The 23,020-nt window shown below is 41.3% G+C and overlaps 1 protein-coding gene across 1 annotated transcript in view; it reads left to right on the top strand.

Moving 5' to 3' along the window:
- The window catches only part of gpr158a (G protein-coupled receptor 158a), a 63,276-nt gene that overhangs the window by 22,324 nt on the left and 17,932 nt on the right, over positions 1-23,020 (top strand). The window contains exons 3-5 of the mRNA XM_029458113.1: positions 7,346-7,448; positions 11,162-11,388; positions 14,478-14,546. Coding sequence (XP_029313973.1) covers positions 7,346-7,448; positions 11,162-11,388; positions 14,478-14,546 — 399 coding nt within the window. The remainder of the gene's footprint in view (positions 1-7,345; positions 7,449-11,161; positions 11,389-14,477; positions 14,547-23,020) is intronic.

Raw genomic sequence — 23,020 nt, 5'->3', positions numbered from 1 at the left:
GATTGGTAACCACTTGTCTATTATATACATTTATGCTGCAGCTTTAAGATTTTCCTTGCAGCCCAAATCATAAAAAAATAAGCCCAGACCTAAAGGTAACAATCGAACTAGGGTGTCCACAAACTTTTGGCCATATAGTATTCACCTTACTTCCCTTGGGTCAGTGCTAAGATGGAGTTCTGGTTACTGTATATTGCTTCCATATGAGTTATATTATATCACTATCAAATGATACATCACAACAACGTCACAAAACACCACTGATGTAAGAAACTGCACAAGAAGCCAGAGAGCGAGAGTGGGACAGAAGACTGAGAGAGACTGAGTGTGTGTTGTATCTATTTTTGAGCACTTTTATTGGTGCTGTGTCGCAGGCAGAACATGCTGGCCTGACAGCGTGATGCACTCACACACACATGTCACCATGGCAATTAGTATGTCAGAGTGCGTGCGATTGACAGCTGCCACAGCTGGCATGTAAACAGCAACGAGCGGTGCTGGTGGGGGAACCTGGGGTCATAAAGAATAAATGAAGTAGATTATATTTATTATCTCTGCACCTACATGTTCGGTTACAGGAATAGAAAACCGACTTTTCTTTTCAATTATTAATATATTTATGTATTTTCTTACAACCGTTAAATTATAACTCCAGTTTTAAAGGGAAAATATTTCTTGCAAACCGTGTCAGATCTTATCAGAAACAACAGTCATAGATGCTGTACAGTCAAACACATTCTCCATCATATAGACATAAATAATTATTAGTTAATTTGATGTGATTTCTGCGTTCTGACAGCGCATTAGATACCTTCAAGCTAAATATGCAAAGAACAATATGGCCACGGGAGTTGCTCGCTATCAATAGAACATGATCAAACACAAGATATAGCATATGTTGGGCATAAAGAAGTAGGTCACTGCTTAACGTGCTCTGTTTCAAATAACAGAACAGTTTATTGACCCTGTAACTGCTGTAAATATTGTATTCTTCACAATGATGTAATCCTTTATCGACCAGGACATCATTATGAATCTGCCAATTATGTTCTTGATTATTATTTGTCAAAGACATTTTAAAAATGTCCATCACAATTTGTGTGGCAGATGAAGTCTTGATCAGTAGTCCGAAAACCAAAGTTATTTAATTTACTGTCATATATACACAACAGGGAAAAGCAGAAAATCTCCACATTTGAGAAGCTGCAAATATTTTACATTTTTGCTTGAAAATAGTCAAAATAGTTGCCAATGGACTTATTGTCTTTAAAGTTGAGTTCATCTATCTTCAGATCTCAGAAAATATGATTTTGTTTAAAAAAAGGACTTAAAGTTGCACTGTGGAGTTTTCTTCTAAACAATCCAACATTCAGTGTTTCTCACCAAAAAGAATTTGTTTGCTTTGTTTGCTTGAGGCAATTTGTGAAATGCGGTTCCCAACTCATAAACTCATTTTAATTTAGCATCTTTCGCACTTTTTGTAAATTTTTGTTTTGTAAATCTTATACTGTTCCTACTTGCAACTATTGCACAACAATTTCCCTCGGGATAAATAAAGTTCTATCTTATCTTATCTTATTTGTACATCCATGTTTGCTAGCTTACAGTCTTCACAGAGTGCATTAGTCTTACGTGCATTCAGTCGATATTAACAAATCGAAGAAGCACTTATAAAACATTGCTTCATAGTGTCACTAGTAAAGTTAAAATAAATATACATTAGTATCTTTTAAGTTGTCTACTTATATGTTCAAAAATATAACTTTCATTTAAATAATATTTTTGTAAAAAATAGACCTTATTTTACAAATGATGATCTTGGAATAGAAATTATCTTCAAATCATTCATCTTAATATAACTTCACTCCACAGCTTGACATTCAACCCATCCCTGTGTGGAGAACTTTACACATCTGCTCCAAATACTCCATTTTATGGCCTGTTGATATGAGACTGGCTCCCGGCCACTAAGATCACTAAGATCACATGTTGGGAGGTAGGTTGCGCTCTCTGGGCCGGCTACCCGGTCCAACATACTCTACATTCGAGCCCCTGCATCAATCACCGCAGGAGTGGGATGCACTGCCAGGGCTATTCCTGGCTCTCCCTGTCACACACACGAAAAATAAGCATACACACCCACCTGTCTCTGGCTTTTTCTTCTCGCGTCTCTGCGAGCATATTAACAGTGGCAGGCAGTAGCTGCAGCACGCTCCACCTGTCCTGAGGAAGACAACTGGTGGGGAATCAGAGATGAAATCACGTTGCACCACAGGGCTCATCTAAAGCTGCACTAAGCAGATTTTTATGAAGGGATACACAACTCAACAGCCGGAATCAAAATTAGAGGAACAAATATCGTGGCACATCTATCCTCCAGATTCATCAAATTTGCCCAAATAAAAAATACACGGCCACAGTATGAATGTTACAGTTGTAATCCAAAGTGTTTCCTTAGCAGTAAGTCAGCACGTTGTTCACGGAGAGGCTGATTTAGTAATGTCAGATTCATGAAAACCTCTCCGACTGGCCGGGGAGGTTCATGTGACTGTTCAGTGTGCAATTACCTCTGGCCGTCATTTAGAGACACTATCATGCTAATTTGCTGAAGGAGTCCGGGGCTAATTTGGCCGTTTTCGCATACTTTTGATTCTGCCTTACTAAACCCCATTAAGAAATGTTTAACATCTTTTTTTTCAGCACAAACTCACATATATAACCTGATAGTTATTTTTTTTATTTTTTTTTACATATTATATGAAAATATTGGACCTAAAACTACACAAAAAACGTAAAAATGGATTTTGAAAATTATATTATTTTTACTATGGGTGACACAAACATGCACAACGAAACATTTTAAAAGCTTGAAATATATACATGGGATGTCACTATGATAATGTGAAAGTTTGATTGAGGTAGCATGAACTAATTTTATGAACAAATAGCAGGTGTATCCATATACGTTTTTCCCTCATGCCTCAAAGATTTTTAGTTTTTGCTCCCATTTTTCATGAATTGAAATCCAAGATCTAAGACTTTTTCTATGAACACAAAAGGCCTATTTCTCTCAAATATTGTTCACAAATTTGTTTGAATCTGTGTTAGTGAGCACTTCTCCTTTGCTGAGATAATCCATCCACCTCAGGTGTGGCATATCAAGATGCTGATTAGACAGCATGATTTTTGCATCATATCCTTATCCTTAGGCTGTCGCAATAAAAGGCCACTCTAACATGTGCAGTTTTATCCTGTATTCGGACCAACACTAAATCTATCTAACTATCTCTCAATTCACAATTGTTTGTCTGTCACTTTCCTTCAATCGCCGTCCCCCTTCGTCTCTCGCTGTCGCCCTTCGTCTCTCGCCGTCCCCCTTCGTCTCTCGCCGTCCCCCATCGTCTCCCTTCGTCTCCCTTTGTCTCCCTTTGTCTCTTTTCGTATCGCTTTGTTTTGCTTCGTTTCACTCCGTTTCACTCCGTTTCACTCGATTATCCCACCCTCTCCCTGGTAAATGCTGCCTGTTGAGCAGGATCTACAGTTTCCAGCATTATTTTCCGCTTCGTAAAATGACAAAATACGGCGAAAAATGACTGAGCACCGCTACGTTGGAGTTCACCCCGGTGGACGAGAGGGTCGCCTCCCTACGCCTTCAGATTATGGGGGAGAAAACTCTGACTGTTGTTTGTGCCTATGCCCCAAACCGCAGTTTGGAGTATTCGGCCTTCTTAGAGACCCTGAATGGAGCCCTGCAGGGGGCTCCAGTAGGGGACTCCGTAGTCTTGCTGGGAGACTTCAACGCACACGTGGGAAACGAGGAGACACCTAGAGAGGCGTGATTGGGAGGAACGGGCCTCCCTGATCTGAACCCGAACGGTTGTTTGTTGTTGGACTTCTGTGCTAGTCATGGAATGGCCATAACAAACACCATGTTCGAACATAATGATGCTCATAAGTGTACGTGGTAACAGAGCACCCTAGGCCAAAGGTCAATGATCGATTTTGTGATTGTATCATCTGATCTGAGGCCGCATGTTTTGGACACTCGGGTGAAGAGAGGGGCGGAGCTGTCAACTGATCACCATCTGGTGGTGAGTTGGATCAAAGGGTGGGTGAAGACTCTGGACAGACCTGGTAAGCCCAAACGGGTAGTGCAGGTGAACTGGGAACGTCTGGAGGAAGACCCTGTCCAGGAGATCTTCAACTCACACCTCCGGCGGAGCGTTTCAGACATCCCTGTGGAGGTTGGGGGCATCGAACCTGAGTGGGCGATGTTCAAAACCTCTATTGCTGAAGCTGCGGTGAGGAGCTGTGGTCTCAAGGTCTTAGGTGCCTCAAGGGGCGGTAACCCTCGAACACCGTGGTGGACCCCGGTGGTCAGTGAAGCCGTTCGACTGAAGAAGGAGTCCTTCCGGGAAACAGTTGCAGGGTACTGATGGACTCGAAGGGCGGCAGCCTCTACCGTGGCAGAGGCAAAGCAGCGGGTGTGGGAGAAGTTCGGAGAAGCTATGGAGAAGGATTTTCGGTCAGCACCAAGGTGCTTCTGGAAAACCGTCCGGAACCTCAGGAGGGGGAAGCAGGGAACCATCCAAGTTGTGTACAGCAAGGGTGGGACCCTGCTGACTTCGACTGAGAAGGTTATCGGGCGGTGGAAGGAGCACTTTGAGGAACTCCTGAATCCGACTAACACGCCCTCTATGGTAGAGGCAGAGCTGGAAGCTGATGGGGGACCATTGTCAATTTACCTGTTGGAAGTCACTGAGGTAGTCAAACAACTCCACAGTGGCAAAGCCGCAGGGGTTGATGAGATCCGTCCAGAAATACTGAAGGCTTTGGGTGTTAAGGGGCTGTCTTGGTTGACACGCCTCGTCAACATTGCGTGGAAGTCTGGGACAGTGCCTAGCGGGTGGCAGACTGGGGTGGTGGTTCTCCTATTTAAAAAGGGGGACCAGAGAGTGTGTGCCAACTACAGGGGTATCACACTTCTCAGCCTCCCTGGTAAAGTCTACTCCAAGGTGCTGGAAAGGAGGGTTCGGCCGATAGTTGAACCTCTGATTGAAGAGGAACAATGCAGATTCCGTCCTGGTCGTGGAACAACGGACCAACTCTTCACTCTCGCAAGGATCCTGGAGGGGGCCTGGGAGTACGCCCAACCGGTCTACATGTGTTTTGTGGATCTGGAGAAGGCGTATGACCAGGTCCCCCGGCTGATACTGTGGGAGGTGCTGCAGGAGTATGGGGTGAGGGGGTCACTTCTGAGGGCCATCCAATCCCTGTACGCCCAAAGCGAGAGTTGTGTCCGGATACTCGGCAGCAAGTCGGACTCGTTCCCAGTGAACGTTGGCCTCCGCCAGGGCTGCGCTTTATCAGCAATCCTGTTCGTAATTTTCATGGACAGGATATCGAGGCGTAGTCGTGGAGGAGAGGGGTTGCAGTTCGGTGGCCTGAGGATCTCATCGCTGCTCTTTGCAAATGATGTGGTCCTGATGGCGTCATCGGTCTGTGACCTTCAACAGTCACTGGATGACGTCATTTAGCTACTTCTAGGACAGCCAATAGCTACTTTCCTTACTGAGGAGTTTGCAGCACTGCTAGGTTTACAATGTTCAGTTGAAAGCACAAACCAAAAGTGTTGCCTCAATGCATTATGTTGGCCATAATGTGGTATTAGACTGTATATGTTGAATATGCTACAACCCTTCTCTCTGATGAATTTAATTAAGAACAAGAAACTTTCATGATGTCTGGGTTTTTATCTACAATAAAAACCACTAGTGATGAAGAGCTGCAATACATAATGGTGACATTCAGAAAATCTGGGGATTATGTTTAAAACACTTACAATTAAATAGAAGAAGTTTTCAAATAAGAAAATATTATAAGTCCTGTGGGTGTAATTTACTGTTGAAGTTTGAATGCGTAGTAGCAAAGTACGATACACAGGTTTACAATTTTAAGATCCAAAATATCACGGTTACTCTGGCACCAGCAAGGAATGGACCCAAAAGCACGAACCCACAGTTGTTTTAAGTAACAAAGCATATAAGCTGGGACATTTACTGAGAAGTACTGACGAACTGTCATAGACAAAAGAGGGAGCAGAGACTAAATACACAAGGGGAGGAAAGGTGATTAGCGACAGGTGAAACTGATCATGGGCGGGGCAGGAAATCACACAGGTGGGAAACACATGAGGGTGAATATACCAAAATAAAATAGGAAGTAAATAACTGAAGACTGAAAACAAGGAAAACACAATTTGGACATGGGGACCTGGACGTCACACAAAAGGACCCTTTTCAAGCACTGAAATGAGGTGCCGTGTTCAACACATTACTGCAGTGCCACTTTAAATGCTTTGGTCTCTTCAGTGGAATGTGTGTGAAGACCTTGTTAGCGGAATTGTAACCTGGTAATTACCTTGTGCCTTTGAGCTCCGGTCGGTCTCTCCAAGGCTTCGACTGAGGGACTGCACTCACTGCACTCACTGCATTCAGACTTCACCAAGGACCTTGAGAGACAGTCAGAAATAGTTTCCTCACAAGACGTGCACAGTCCAGATCGCTGTGAAGAGCATCACAGTGACTGATGCTTCATTTAGACGCTGCCGCTGGCCTTGCCTCTAGATCTCAGTCAGGTCACAAACACTTCATAGCGTGTCAAGTGTCAGCCCAAGTACTGTTGCTATTCTGGGCCCCTTGTTGTTTCTTGTGACTCATAAGTCATTATCATCTCTGTAAGTTTTAGGGAGAGAGCAAGACATTTTTTTTTGAGCTTCACATTTCAATGACCCAAATGTAACCATACAGAAGAGAAGATGGAATCTCATTCCCACAAGAAATGGAATTAACGCTTCTCCTTTAATCATGAAAATAAGTCCGTTCTTAATTAAGATATTAATTATATCTTGTAATTTGGCAAACAGCACACGCAGTCTGCCAAGGATGCCCCCTGACGCCCCTCGTGTTTTCCTCAGCAGCCCTCTGTTTCCTATCTGTCTTTCAATCAAATGGAAGCGGCTTTACTAATTTAATACCGAGTGTGGAGAAGGCACAGTTAGGAAGAGAGAGGAATCTCACAACTTAAATAATTAGCCCCGTGTCCCATCCCACAAGACATTTGACCCCACATTATCTTCTCTGATTTCCAGCTACAGACTTTACCTTTTGGTTTAGTATTGACATATATTAATTGCTTTTATATTGGTGTCTTATCAGTCTGTGTTACAAGATCACATGTTTAAAATTCCCTCAACGATTGAATTTGTTATCAAGGAAATTAAAGTTAAAATTGCTTCCACTGTTCTCTCCGTGGGGCTGATGTATATTTTTTTGTCTCTCCGCAGTGTTTGCCGATCCATGGTCATGGATTTGTCTTAGACAAGTACTCGTGCCACTGCAAGAAAGGATTCTTCCATCCCAACAGAGTGGCTGTCAACGGCTTTACAAGTAAGTCAGTGACAAATCAAATATATTCTTAATGATGATGATTAATCTCTGCGGGGTGAAGGATTACCCATCAGAACAATTTGTTTTGTTTTGGCAAATTACATCATGCTAACCTTAGAGAACCTGTATTTCAATACTTTTTGGTGCAGGTACACTTGATGTGGCTCAAAATATTGGGTACATTTTTTATATAATCAATTTGAGGCTCCCGTTATTTACCTGAAAGCAGATTAACAAACTCAAAATCACATGACATCTTGAAAAATGTACTTGTTTGTAAATTATGTTTAAGCGTAACCAACCAGAGTAAATTTAGTTTTGAGCAGAAAAGTTCATTCTTGACTTGGAAATAGAAGTTTGACAAAAACAATTTGTACGTACAGTTTTGTTCACTTAAACTTAAGATCGTCATATGTGGTTTAAAGCTCCAGTATAAGCTTTAAAGTGAGCCTTGAGTTAAGCTTATTCTGCTAAACTGCTTTTGTTTTATTTTGAAAATACCAACATTCTAACCTTGAACAACCTGAACACGCCTGAGGGATTTAAATTGATCTCAAAGACACTGTGATCTTCTGGATTGGGATCACACGTTTGGTCATTTATCATTTTTATAGAATTTAATTTGTCGTCCTTAACTAGGATATATATTTCTTAATCGCATTAGGGCTTTATAATTTGGTGTCGTAAGAACTTTGGTCCAAAGATGTGCAGAAATCCGTTTTACAGTAATGATACCGCAGTTATGGTACAGTACATTTTCCTACTATTTTAAAAGTGTTTCCATTTGTTCAAACATCCATGAGTTTAAAAGGGAGTATAAAGATCAGAAAGTTATATATTTAGTATTAACTCTTTGAACCTGATTGGGGCATTGTGTGTCAAAATTCACACCCATACTTCATAGTCATTAACATAATGCGGAAATCAGTGAAACCAGTTTTTACAAGGTTCTAAAAAGTCTCTTTCTAATGTCATTTATCAGCTATTGAACAGGGTTGGATGCCCTGTTCTGCGTCCTTTATCCAGCACAACCTTGAGATGCTTTTAATATATGAGATCTCATTTCTTTTAAGTAATTTGCCGGAAAAGGTTAAAAAACAACAAAGCAGCCTGTTTGGAGGAGACAGCTCTTTTCATATAAATCCTTTCTTCTAATTTAGTCCAAATATAGCAGATGAGCTCACTTTATTATTTTTGTGCCTCTGCTTCAAAGTTGCATATATGTTGATTATCATGAACGGTTAGCAAAAGAACCACAAGTAATGTGTTACATTATATAACATTATATAACATCTTATAACCATGGTAATGAAAGAGGCATGCGTTATTGCCCTGTCTGAAAATTGAAGTTGCCCCAGTACCTGGGGAGGCTAATCAGGTTCAAGATGGGAAATATCTTTTTAATGGTAGTTACTTTTCCCAGTTTATTCTGTCTGCTGTGAGTTAATTAAAAAAGGCTTTTGCAGACACAGAGCCCCAGTGGTTTTCACCTGCCCTCCATCACTCTCATATTTTCATTTCGATCCACTTTTCCCCGTGTTTCATCCCACTCAAACCTTATACAGCATGGTCCTCTGTGTCCATCTCAATTGTTACCCCTTTTCTCACCCATTTCCCTCCCTCTCTCACCATCTTATTGTGACCATTTTCTACCCTAAAATATTGTCCCTTCATGCACAGAAGCAAAAAAAAAAAAGCCTCCACAATTTCTTTCTCAGAGAGCTGGATATCTGTGCTGTCTGCTTCTGCTTGTTTTGTGCTGCGTGTGCGTGAGCGTGTGTGTGTGTGTGTGTGTGTGTGTGTGTGTGTGTGTGTGTGTGGGTGGGTGTGTGTGTGTGTGTGTGTGAACACAATAACAGAGAGGAGAGGCAAGCCTGTTAGCGAGGCGTAGAGCTGCAGTCGGCTCACCATGGGGCCAATAACAAGCCTGTTAATCCACAAGGGGACATCCTTGACACTCTTTTGCAGAGAAAGCCAGTGCTACTCACTTCCCTTTGTCTCCCAGTAATCTTCCATTGTGTACATTACATATAAATATATGTGAGGAGTTGCCGAAATTTCCTCTGACTGTCAGTAAACTGTAGGAGCGACAAACCAATGAGAACGAGCCAAAGGATATGACTCATCGCTGCGGCGATAAGTAGTCCTTTTGAAGGGATCAATGATGTGCAGAGTCATAGCTTTGAAAGAATAGGCCAGTTTCTTTTTTAAAGGCAAAATCCCTGCAAATCTCTGAGACAATGGCTGTTTTCAATAAAGCCTCCATAAAAGCTCTATTTAAGTCCACCATTCGTTATCTACCCAACCATATGGGCGTCTCTCAGGGGATTTCTATACAAACCAATAATTCGTCCACTAGCTTCCTGTTGTCCCCATTTGGTTTTTACCTTAGTTTACCCTCGGAGGAAGTTTTTTTGTACTGCTGTCCAGTATGACCACGTGTGGCAACAGAGCAGCTCCTTTTGAAGCAGTTAGTGGTTTAGTGGATGTTTTATACATCAACCTCAGTGGAAATTCTTAAATACATTTATTTTACCATCCCAGATCTTGCGCATAGCTTCAAAAAGTATATATTTCTATGTTTTCGCCCAAACTGCCCTGTCGCTAGACCCCCCCATCGTCTCTGTCCTTGTCAGGATAACAATGACTTAGATGTGCTGTGGGCTTTTTTCGAGGAAAGCCCAGTTATCAGCCTTGTATGATATGCCAGTGACGGAACAAGGTGTGTTGACTTTTCATGTTCACACATATGGATCCATCTCCCTTGTGTTGACACAATGTCGTTGAATCCTTGTAAGGTCAGAGAGGGATAAGCATATATTTACTCAGAACGCTTCAGTCTGAGAGAAGCACTTTATCTTCTTTATCTTTTAATACTGGTCTCATATCTAGAGGGACATTCAATACAAAAAGAAACTTAAGAGAATGTTACTGCTACACAACCTGCTTCTGTTCTAAAAAAAATTATGGAAACATGATTGTTCGTTATTATACTTGCACAGGTATTTACACACAATTTTCTTTTAGTTCACCCCTCTCCTTTCCTCCGCTCTGTCTCTGACTGTAGGTGTGTGTGTCGGGAGCGAAGTCCCGCCGTTTGCGAAATACAGCGGAGGAGGGAATGTGAACGTGCAAAGCAAAAGAAATACAATATATTTAAAAAAAAATACAATTTGCTTTACCTACAAACTATTTTGCGACCCCCCCTGGAGTACGCGGACCCCCTGTTGGAGACCTATGACTTAAAGCATTGAACTGTTGATTTGTTACTTAAAGCTAATAATGTCAATCCATTACTTTTAGCTAACTAGTTGAATCTTTTATCCATTGCTTTTAGCAAACAACAACTGTTTTTCTCATCAGCTACTTTTAGCAATCTCACTCCTTTTTAGCTGACTACTCGCTTTCTCACCAGTTTTCATGCCCTGTCAATCGGAACAACTGGTTTTCAGGTTTTACATCAATATGTGCATCATTTCAGTTCTTTCGAATGAGCTACTTCACCACTTCTCTGTATGTACCTCTGGGGATACGAGTTGCCCTGGTTAGGAATTACTGTATTCGAGCACAAAAAGTAATGATTTCTACCTAGGGTTGATAAGCATGATCAATGTCAATGACAGGGCGATGACTTGGTCATCTGCAGAGCTGTTGTGGCTTAAATATTTTCGGGATTAAACTCCTTTTTATTTCTCAATCTTGTTTTTTGACAGGGATGGGGAGAAAGGGGAAAGCTGCGGACAGCGGTCCCAATGCAGATGAGGGGTCTTCCAGCGACTGCTTGCCATGCCAGCAGGGCTGCGCCTACTGCAAGGACGACACCCCGTGTGTGGCGCGAGAGGACGGCGCTCTTCGCATAGCCGTGCTCTCCTTCCAGTGCCTCTGCATGCTGATTGTCTTCGTCAGCATGGTACTCATCTACCACTTCCGCAGGAACAAGGTACGCATCATTACATGCTCATAGCAAACATTCCCTTACAGAGTCTGAGCCATTGATTGTAATTTAACTGACATGGGTTGTGAGTGATTATTGAGCCTATAGACGGGTATTGTTATGGGGTACACAGTTTGACACAAAGACACTAAAGCTTTCTTTTTTATTATTTAAAATACAAATAGATATTATATGTAAGACAATATACTTTCAGATCAAGGCTGCACAATGTGTTCAGGAAAGACAAATTGTGCATTCTTTTCAAAGTGGCTACCTTTGAAAAATGAATGATCATTGATCTAGTCCACCAGATCAGGAACATAACGGACACTGACCTTCTTATCCGGATCAGGTTCTTTATCAATGACAAACAATTTTGTTACAATAAGTTACAATATTAAGTGCCTCAGCAATCCCTGATACTTAATAGTGCCACATTCACTAATCGGCAGGTCTGCGATCGGTACTGCATCTGCATCCTGAGTTTAGGAATCAGTATCATGAGTGAAAAGTTGCATCTGTGTATCCCTATAAATAATCAATGAAGGAACACTGACCAAAATCTGCTGAAGTTGCAATTACAATAAAGAGCTATTCATAATTACAATCTACAACAGAGGTCGCCAGACAATAATATTGTTCTTCTTTTAGGGAATTTGTTCTGTCACCATTAAGAGTGGAAGTTTGAAAACTCAGCAGTGCGTAAGAGACACAGATTCAATTCACAATTACAACATCACATCAGTTATGTGTTTGATGTGTTGTGGGCCGTATGGTCATCAAAGCCCTTTGGATCAATAAGCCAGTGAAGTCCGTATGTGTGTGTGTGTGTGTGTGTGTGTGTGTGTGTGTGTGTGTGTGTGTGTGTGTGTGTGTGTGGGTGTATGTGTGTGTGTGTGTGTGTGTGTGATACAATAAAGCTTTGAAATAATTTCAAACAGCTCAGGCACCGCAGATCAACTCGACGTCAGCAACTTGGAGAGCGACCAGAGTGTGCAAATTCGTCAACTTAAGCGAATTTACCCTGATTCATACATCGTGGCCACTGACCGCTTCATGTTTCAAAGTGCTAGTGATAATATGTCGGCATATGACTGTCCAAAGTTGAAATCTGTGCTGGTGTTTAATTAATTATATTTCTTTATCAAATCTATCTCTATTGCGAAATGAGAAATGTTGATTCAGTTCGTAGGTTCCCATCTGGCTGACGTCGTCTAATTTAATCACTTTTGGTAAATAATATATTCGCTTCAAACTACTTCTCAAACACAAAACTTTTTGTATTTAAATGGAAGATTTAGCTCATGCACTAGATATTCATAAAAGCAAAGACTCCAACTGATTATAAGAGACTCCATCGGCGCCGAAGACCGTTTGGCTGTATGTCTCCGTAAATGCCATCAATTAGCTTACATTTATAAAGACCTTGATTTCACTTTTTATTCATCAAATTAATAAGAATATGAAACCAGTTAAAAAAGTAGCTGCTGCTGACTTTCAGCATTAAGGAGGAGAGTGGGAGATGAATGGACTTGGACTTTTGTTGTCGGCATTTCTGTTGCTCATCAAATCGTTCTGAAAGTGATCCCAACGATAGCGTTTGTCGTCGTTGTTGTTGTGGTTTGAACTCCGCCAACCAAAAAACGATTTTTAAAAACGATAAATGTATCACTATAGTTATCGTTCTCGGTTTGGACGGCCCTTTATTCCCGACATGCAAGATTGTACCCTGCAAATACAAACGCTTTAAAGAATTGTCACAAAAAGCAGTGAAAGAAAAACGTTAGCATGTAAGTCTACAATTACTACTTGTAATGTAGTAATGATCGTAGTGATTTACTTACTGAGTTCACTTTCTACCCAAATAAAGTGTTGACCACATACGTATGAAATCCTCTGAGCCTCTAGTTGCTACTGTACATTTAATTGGCTTAATTAAAGGCTTTGTGTCGAGCATTAGACGTTAGGATTAGCCTAAAGATTCAGAAGAACATCTAGCTCTCCCACACCTGAAGACTGCTATTCTATAAGCCGGAGTTCAACAAAGGATCACTCCCAATAAAAAGCAAGATAAAGATTTAGACACCGCGGTGCTTTGTCATCATATAAACACCATTAATGTAATCCCTAATCATTTTATTATCAAGAGCTTAGTTTCAAAGCTCCTCACAGACTTTACGATACATTAAAAACTGTTCATTTTCATAAACAAATGAGTTCATTTGGTTTGGAGATTTAAATATATCTCAAACGGATGATATTTTGTGTTGTCTTTTGTATGTATTCTTAAAAGAGTGGCACAGTTGTCCTCTGCTCCTTGAACTACCCCCCGAAGCATCTTGTCAGTTAGAGGATGATATTTTGTTAAATATCTTACACAAGAGGAGCGCAGAAAGCGCCTAAAATGATGAACCTTCTCTAAAAAGTCCTTGAGGCAGGAGCTTTCACTGTTCTTTGTTCTCTTTCTACCAACACAGAAGAAAGCTCCCTTTAAATCCTCCTGGAATATTATGATATCCTGCTGTTTTAGTCTTGTTTGGACCTGCTGCAATATGAGCAGCATTTTAAAACTTATGTTCCAAACTGCCCTATATACTTTTTGTGGAAAGGAAAAAACATTATTCTGTTAAAATGACTATAATGTTTTGCTATTTAAAATGAAAGCTGCTATAATCCATCTTTTTATATCAACAATGAATCAAAAATGTATAATTTCAAAGAAAATCACAGGACTCTGCAGTTCCTTGTAGGTTTTCGTATCGTTTAGCTTCTTTCAGCTAGTTGTTTTGGTTGCTTTAACGTTTTGATTCTCATTGGCGCTGTTTCCAGCAGCAGTCAGCTGTTATCAGTGGAGAAAGCTTTTTGTATCTGTTACTTATTCAAACTTAAATAAATTGCTTTTAGCTTGGAAAGGCGCTTTACAAATAAAATGTATTATTATTATTATTATTAACTTTATAAGGAAATAGTAGGACGGCGTTGTGTTTACAGCTTGTCGCCCCTGCCATGAGTGGCCAACAATCAGTTAAAGTAGGCTTAACTATAGGATGCATACGTACAAGTTTAATGATTTGTGTATCTTTCTTTTTTGGCAGAGTATCAGAGCATCAGGTCTAGTCCTACTGGAGGCCATCCTGTGCGGAGCTCTGCTTCTCTACTTTCCGGTAAGCCTGAGACACTTGCTAGTTTGTGTGTGTGTGTGTGTGTGTGTGTGATTGTGCGTGCGCACATGAATGCCAGTATCCTTTCATGTGCTCGTTTCTTGACATGTTTGCTGATAATCCTCATGCCATGCTCCTTTGAGCTGTCTTCTCCTTGACTGAAGGAGTTGAGTTAGACCTTCAGTTCACACTGTCGCTCATTCATCTAATGAACAGAACAAAGTTTCACATCTGCAGCTGTAGTACAGAGCAGCATTGTTTTGCTTGGTGGAATAGCACAAACCTCAGTCCATAAATCATACGTGGTGTTTTTCTTTTTTGACATCCACATGGAGCTGTGCTAAGCAGGGTTTTCACAGCCAAGGTGTGCGCATGATAAAACGGGACTGGCAGAGACAAACATCCCGGGGCTTGTTGGTGACCCCCTGCTAACTGTACACAGAGCGGGCCAATGAACCCAGCAGCCTGTCAACATTACCATCTGTTGACCAGCCACTCGTGCTGCTTCATACGGACCGCAGACACAGAATAAACTCCATTCAATTTCATTTGACCTGAACCTTTTAAGACTTCATATTCTTATTTCATATGGATGTGATTTTTGGATATGACAAACCGGTCACTTAAAAGGATTATCTATATTTATATTCTTAAATCCATGATCTTAAACTATCCCCGTTTAACTTCCTGATCTCCCTTAGGGATGGTCAACTTAAGCAAACTGACTATTTTTTAGAGATGTGAGTATCTGATGCTTTTTCTTTAGTGTATATATATCCAAAAATTCATATACTTTGGGTTTGGACTGCTGGTCAGATAAAACAATTTATTTTCTTGAGGAAGAGATCGATTTATCATTTAAATCATTTTCCAATTAACCGATAATTGAAATAATCGTTAGTTGCAACCACACTATTTTTGACCCTTGTGTTGAATTTGGACAATTTGGAAACATTTCTTTAGGATTTTATTTTTGATTGTTGGACTGATTTTTCAGGTTTTAGTTGTATATACTACTATGCATTGAGCCTGGATTATTTTTACAACATGGCATTCTTTTTCAAAAGGACCACAATGAGCGAAAAAGACAAGAATCAAGTTGCTCAATACTGCATGTTTATATCCATACAACTTTCAATACTTGCAGTGTTTCAAAGTAAAGTTTTACATTGTGTTAGTGTCTTGCAGGCAGAACAGTGGGTGTTAAAAGGCTAAAAGTGTAAGAAAGTGTAAAAGTATTGACTGAAGCTCGTGGAAACAATCAATAAAAACAGCATTCTTCGATTTTCCCTTTTGGCATTGGTGTTTGGCTGTTTTCTTTTGGCTCCATGACTTCTTGGGGTAAAACCAAAAGATATTAAGTTTCCAGTCCAACAAATACTCTTTTTTTTTTCTTTGGTGTACCAAATAATTTGATAAACACACAGTGTGATAGACCTTAAACATTGCGAGACAATAATTTATTATTATTATTATTATTATAACCTGCATCAGCGAAAATCAATCCGCGTAATTTAGTTATAAATAAAAAACAGTGACATTGTTTGCCAACTTGTAAAGCACCTAATTATTGCTGCAGATGAACAGACTCTGTACAACACCCACATACCATTGATTTACATGAATCTATCATTATTCTTCCTCTTTGGTGCTTGGGGCATTGGCTAATTGCAATTTAGTTGCAATCATGTGGAGCTATATGCTTAGCGAAGCAATGCAGGGCAAATGTAATTAACGGCAACTGATTTAGAGCCAGCTAATCAATGCAATTTGCTGCGACAAGCTCCTGGAAAGTAATAATGTTTGAAGTTTGCAGACTGAAAGCAAGCTGGGAGTCAGGTTATTGGTTAGTGAATGGATGAATAGTAGATGATAATCCTGTATCCAGCTGGTGTAGTGATAAATGCTAAAAATAGATTGCTTGTAAAAAATAAAAAGGTAGTACAAAGGGAACTACATTTTGTATCTTACTCTATAAATCCTACCTTGTTTAGAGATTCAATTATTCTGTACTGTTATGCTAAAATGGTCACTGTGAACAAGAAAAAAAAAAGTTCTTTTGATTAAATATCTCAGCCCGATCATGTGAAAACAGCATCTTTGTGCGTGGCTCTGGTGGAGCACGCTAGATTGATCTCCACCCTGATGCATTTCCATGTCTCCCCAGCGAATCCCACATGAGCTGTGAGGGTGAGACGCATCACTCCCAATCTAAATATAGATTTAGAAATATTCCACCGCTGCTGCTGCTGCTTGCTGCTTCTATTTTAAATAATTCCACTGTTATTAAGCAGCAAGAAACACATCTCATCCTGCTCCCATGGCATTCGGCTTTGTGGAGTAATGCAAACCCTCCCCCTACACTTTCTCTCCCGTGTGTCACATGCAATAACTTCAGCCCCCCCCCCCCTTACTTTGAAATGAAAGGGGAGGAGGGATGAACAGGGAGCACAGAAGGAGAGAGGGAAAATTATGGCGGTGCCAAAGCTTGCTATTTCTGTCTGGCTGTGGAGATGAGAGAGGGGGAGAGCGGACACGCATTTGTGATTCACAATGTGATCCCTGGATTAGCTTGCCAGCCCTGCGTTTTTCTCTTTGCAGCTTCTTATTGACGCTGCTGGGGAGGCTTAGATGGGAGTAAAGTGACAGAGTTTGGATTGCTGTTGCTACTTGTTTTTTTGTTTTTTTAACAGATGCCACAATCTCTTCCAGTCAAGCCAGGAATACGTTCAGACAAGAGTAATGAATCAGAGGCGCAGCATTGTGGTGCCACCTGGCCTCAACTTGTCAAAAGACACTGATAGGTGCTTCACAACAATGGGGGAAATGCAAAAGAACTGATTAATTAAACATGATTTTACTTGTCATAAGAATAATTACAGCTCATGTGTCACACACTAGCTTGCAGAAGAGATAATACCTTTTGGGTTAAAATGGTTATTGGTAAAAGAAAATACTATGGTACAACATCTGTCCCATGCACTGCAATAACAGGTACTGTAAAGCTTGTGTTTACATGCAAGACTGTTCTGCCAAGATATCAGCAATCTCAGTAAGTGTCCCAGAATGACATATGTTTACATTCAAGTGGCAAAGCCCTCTAGCAAAGCGATCAAGACTAAAGAGGGTGGAGGGTCGGCGTGGTTGGATCGATGACCAAAACATCAGATTAGATTACTGCGGAGAGATGACAATAACCAAGTTACTTAACTGCATGTAAACATAGTGAATGAGACTCATTCTCCCGTTACTACTTCCTACCCATCTGTGTGTGCAGCAGCACCAGTGCGGCTCAGAGAACGCCACTCTCTCTCTCCCTGCACGCTCTCCCCTGTGAGAAATGTCACGCCTCCGGCTCCGCTGCTTACGCATTCATAAATGTTAACTCGTATGTAAAAATGGAAATTACTTTTAGTTACTTTTTTTTCTTCCTTCCGTGGTGGTTTTGCAGTGTCCAGAGATGACTTGTTAATAAGATTTTTGATTTAAAGTCATTAAAATGTGTCCTGCCACCTGACATGTAAAGCTAGTTGCTTAAGATTAGATGAAAAATCGTGGATATTGATATATTAAAGAAACGAGCATCAGTTGCTCGCAGGACGTACCCAATCATCCACCCTGACCTCCACACTGTCCAAATGTTTAGCGACTGCATACCTGTAACACGCTACTTCTGCCTCACAAGAGGTAATTTGTTCCTCAACAAATAGGTTGTACCAAAGGATCAACACTGTTGTTTTTCTGAGGAAGAAAGTATCTATTGAATAGTAATGACCAGGCAATTTGGTCCTGCCTAAAATGATGAAAACAGAAGGATTTCATCACTCTTCTGTCCCCTGTTAACCCAATCCCTTTGTCAGGGAGTAAAGAGCGTCATGTCCTGCTCAAGAAAACCTTTTTAGTTTTGAAAGCAGTGACCTTCGAGTACTAATCCCTCGTCCTTCGTTGCTTGTCTTTCCACCTGTCCAATCTCAGTATTGTCTTGGTGCCAAGCTGGGCCAATGTGCCACCTCAGCCCATCTCAGGGCTCTGTCGTGCATGGCACAGTCAGGGCTTCACATCACATCAGGGGGCTAATGAGAAACAGTATGGCCAGGGGATAATGTATCCTGACCTGACAGGCCATGGAACAGTCTGCCAGCTATTTTTCTCCCGTGCTCGGCTCTGCCTTCCATCCAAGCTGTTCTGACACTTTCAATCTGACTTAAGTGGATCTGGAGGGATGCTATTTGCATTTCCAGCCCTCCTTTCATAGCCTGCTTCCTTCTGCAAAGTGCTGTGGAGCCCCCCCAAAACATACGTTCACTAAGTTGAAATTTAGGATGCACTGCTGCAGCTGGACTGTTCCTTCTATCTACGTGAACAGACAGATAGAATACTGAGAGACTGGAAAGAAGAAAGATAGCATCGCCACATGTAGGCACGACGCAGGCTATTCCCCCCTCTGATATGTCCCTCTGTGCCCAAGCAAGATGGGGAATATCTCTCAAGATCTAACTGGTGATGAGGAGGGAAGGGAATTGTGGAAAACGAGCACCAGACAGCTCTGGTCTTGACTGTGCAGAGTGTGAGCTGGATGTAATTTACACTCGGCCCACCTCAGGGAACAGCGGGAGCAGAAGAAAGCATTACCTCCCTCCAGAAAGCTGCCCTTCCCATGCGCCGGTGGGTGTCGGCTTTCATATAAAAATGGATCCATTGCTATTACAACACCCCACCTCTGCTCCCACCTCCCATTATCTCATACTGAAGGTGTTTTGTAGATTAAGAGATGGGGAATGAGTAGGAGATGATGACCAGAGAAAGCGGGACATGGGCGGACTAGATGGCTGTCACTCTTTCATGTCAAAACATTAAAAGTAGCACAAGAGCTTTGTTGTGACAGAATGATTCCCGAGGTTGCACCATCCCATTCTCTACTCGGATGGAGACAGACGCACTAAATGGCTGAAAGTCATTTTTCTCCCCTTTTTTAGCTGGTAGCCGTTTGCAAAGAAACTGTGACTGAAATTCAATGTCGTCTATTCCTTGTACTGGAACTCACGTTTTCAGTACAAGTCCCCTTTGAAAATCTACAAACTGACGTGTTTATACAGCATCATTGACAGATGACTAATGTATGATGTTTTATTGTAGCATTTTCATTTCAGTAAGTGCTCCATTAGTATGAGGTTGCTCTCCTAGCCGTCATAGCTGCCAACCATAATAATAATTCAGCATTCAAACCAGAATTTCTACTAACTTCTAACAGAGGCACAATTGAGAGGCATTAAAACCATTTGGGTCACACTGACCACATTCATTAAGAGATATTAACACAATTAATATAAACATTTCTGAGGCCACAAACCACCAGAGTCTACACAGCAATTTCCTGGTGTCCATTAGAAGAACAATTGCTTTATGGCACCAAACAGGAAGATGAAACTATGAATCTACAGTGGAAGAGTGGTGAAGTGTAATTTTTGAAGCAGAATGTTGCAAGGTGTATGAAACAACTTCACTGTTTTATTTACTATCTTATCGTTCTCATAGATCTTATTTCTAGCTGCAGCAGGCAGTCATTTCATTTAAAAAAATGTGCGACGGGGGCGTGCGTGGATATTTTTTTTTCTTCACTCCTCTCCTGTCCTCCGCTCTGTCTTGTGTGTGTGTGTGTGTGTGTGTGTGTTAGTGTCGGGAGCGAAGCCCCGCCCTTCGCAAAACAGAGCTCAAAATTGTCTGCGAGCCATATGGCGTCATCGAAAGAGCCATAGGTTCCCGAACCCCTAGTCTAGCTGGTATGTGATATGTGAGCATTTGTGTTTGTAGAGACCAAAAACATTGCTGGAAGGAGAGTGAACATTGGGCTTTACATTCAGCAGGTGGTCAGAAACACAATTCAAAATGAATGCTAATGTTGCTCTGCTAACATCACAGCATTATCAAGGTCCTAATATGTCAATGGTGTGTTTTGAGCTTGTTCTGCTGCCCCCAAGTGGACACACAAAACATTAATGTGGGGATAAGTACATATAGATAGAGAGGGGGTATTAAAAAATAAATCATTGTGTTTGTACCACTATTAAGAGTTGTGTATTTCAATTTGACGGGTGAATTTAGGGAATGGTTTAGATGTGGAATGCAAGCAAAGTACACGCATAAATCAATTCAAGTAGATGTACAGAAATGATGTTGTAAGAGATTTAAGGATGAGGAAGGGTTGGATGAACAGAAGGTAATTGTTTAAGTTACATTTGATAAATAATAAATAATTGGGGTAGAGTTCAAGACTTGTATAGATGATAATTAATGAGTCAAATGTTTTAATTTCACGGTACTGAGAAAGAGGTCTGACATCCTATGTGATCGATACCCTGTGGGACTCTGACCTTCACGGGAAAAGGGATCAATCCCTGAAGCTTTCACCCTCTGCATTGACCCCCCCCCGTGCTCACACATTTGCATTTTTATTGTCTACACATTACAAGTTAATTACACACTGCTGCTTTTTGGCACCCTTTTTGCCAACTGCATAGTCTAAAACAAAAGTGTTATTTGTTGAATATCTCCTGTTTGCCCTACAGCGAGAGATAATTATCTAAAGCGGCCTAGCACAAAATGATTTGTGTATGCTCTGTGGTGCATCCAGTTGGGCGTCATATTTTGGTTGTGGGTGTATTACCATTCTCACATGAAACCTTTGGGGATTGCAGAGTGCCAGAGTTTTTGTTTTCATGACATTTAAGTTAGGCGCTAACACAGTTACGCAACACATTTATGGGGTAAACTTGGCTCTCATTCGTACCCCAGTTAAGGCCACATTTAAGGTCTCGGAATGCTTCAAACAAACTAGGTTGTACAATATCTTAAACCTTTTCTGAGTGGTCATATTGGAAGGCAGGTGATGACACACACGTTTGGAAAGTCACTCTTCAAAGGCATTCATGGTGTAGTTGTGTGAAGAATGAGAACATGAGTGCTTTAAACCTTGCCGTTCCCAGGCCAGTGTGGAGATATAATCTCTCCACCGAGTCCTGGGTCTTCCCCGGGGTCTCCTCCCAGCTGGATGTGCCTGGAACACCTCCCTAGGGAGGCGCCCAGGTGGCATCCTTACTAGAGCCCCGAACCACCTCAACTGGCTCCTTTCAACGCACAGGAGCAGCGGCTCTACTCCGAGTCTCTCACGGATGGCTGAGCTATATGTTCTGAATGTCGTATATAGAACCTATACTATTGCAAGGTAAGGCATTTGGCCTTTTAGGTCTGCGCTCTCCGAGGAGCCTTCTAGCCTTCAGTTTTTAATAAGACAGTCTCTTTTATGTGTTGTGGTGTTATGTTTCTCCAGCGGTAAACTGCTGAAACAGGTGCCTTTCCATAACAGCTGACATCCAAGGGAAGAAAATGTACTGGAGAACATTGATTGACTTGTAGCCTTTAATTGTGCAAACAGGCTAACCTTTTGACACAACTTTGTCTTAGTCAAAATGGACAAAGACATATATAGTCAACCTAGAACAGCTGTGCAATTGTGCTAGTATCAATCTTCTTGTGGAACAGGCAGTTGCCCTCCTCCGTCTCTTAGTTTGTCCAGTATAAAAGGAAACAATAAGCATACGAGACTTTCCATACAAACAGAACAAACAGAAAACTCTAAACGAAAGTAGAAAATCAGCGCCAATGGAGACGACAGGAGAACTGAACACAGAGGTAGCAAGCATCACAACAGTTCCCTGGAAAGCTGCAGCTCGCACCACAGCTGGCTGTCTTGCGTCACCGTATCAACAGGGACACTCTCTAGTGGGTAACCAACCCACTGAATGTGTGTGTGTGTGTGTGTGTGTTGAGCCAGCTGATGGGTGCTGAAATGAGAGATGATTAGGAATGATAACTGCAAATTAAGTGAGTGTTGATTGAATGAGTAAGTGCGCGATTGTGTGAATCTTGTTATGTGTGGCTGTTTTTTTTTACAGTCCCATCACTCCAAATTCAAACAGAGATCATTGTTAAATATCCTAGATAAAGGGAACAATAGCAGATGGTTAATGCATTTTAACAATGTAAATCGGCTGGGATTGGGAATCTACTGGGATGTCTGCATTTAAATATATTCTGTGTCTTGATTTGTCTTAAATAGTTGAGCAAAGAAACAACATCCCTGTGGAAAAGTGGTCTTCTCTTTCTTTCTTGCGTAGAACACGTTTGATTGGTCGTAATGTAATTTGGCGGTTAGAGAGGACACCTGTTATCTTTGACATTACGGGTTCAAACCCCCCCCAACAACCGGAGATGTTCCCTTCAGCAGCCATCATGTCATTGTCCAAACAAAAGAAGAACACTTGACAACCCACCTTCTTAGTCACTGTCTTACAAGTCATTGTTGATAAGAGCATTAGCAGCATCGGCTGTCAGGTTAATATCTCTTTCACAACGGTCCATATCAAGTGTCAAGCATTATGTAATGCCAAGTTTATAGAACTGCCAATGGAGGGGAGAAC

This window comes from Cottoperca gobio, chromosome 20 (genome assembly GCF_900634415.1).
Source record: "Cottoperca gobio chromosome 20, fCotGob3.1, whole genome shotgun sequence".
Classification (NCBI taxonomy): Eukaryota; Metazoa; Chordata; class Actinopteri; order Perciformes; family Bovichtidae; genus Cottoperca; species Cottoperca gobio.
This window is presented reverse-complemented; position numbering and strand designations above follow the sequence as displayed.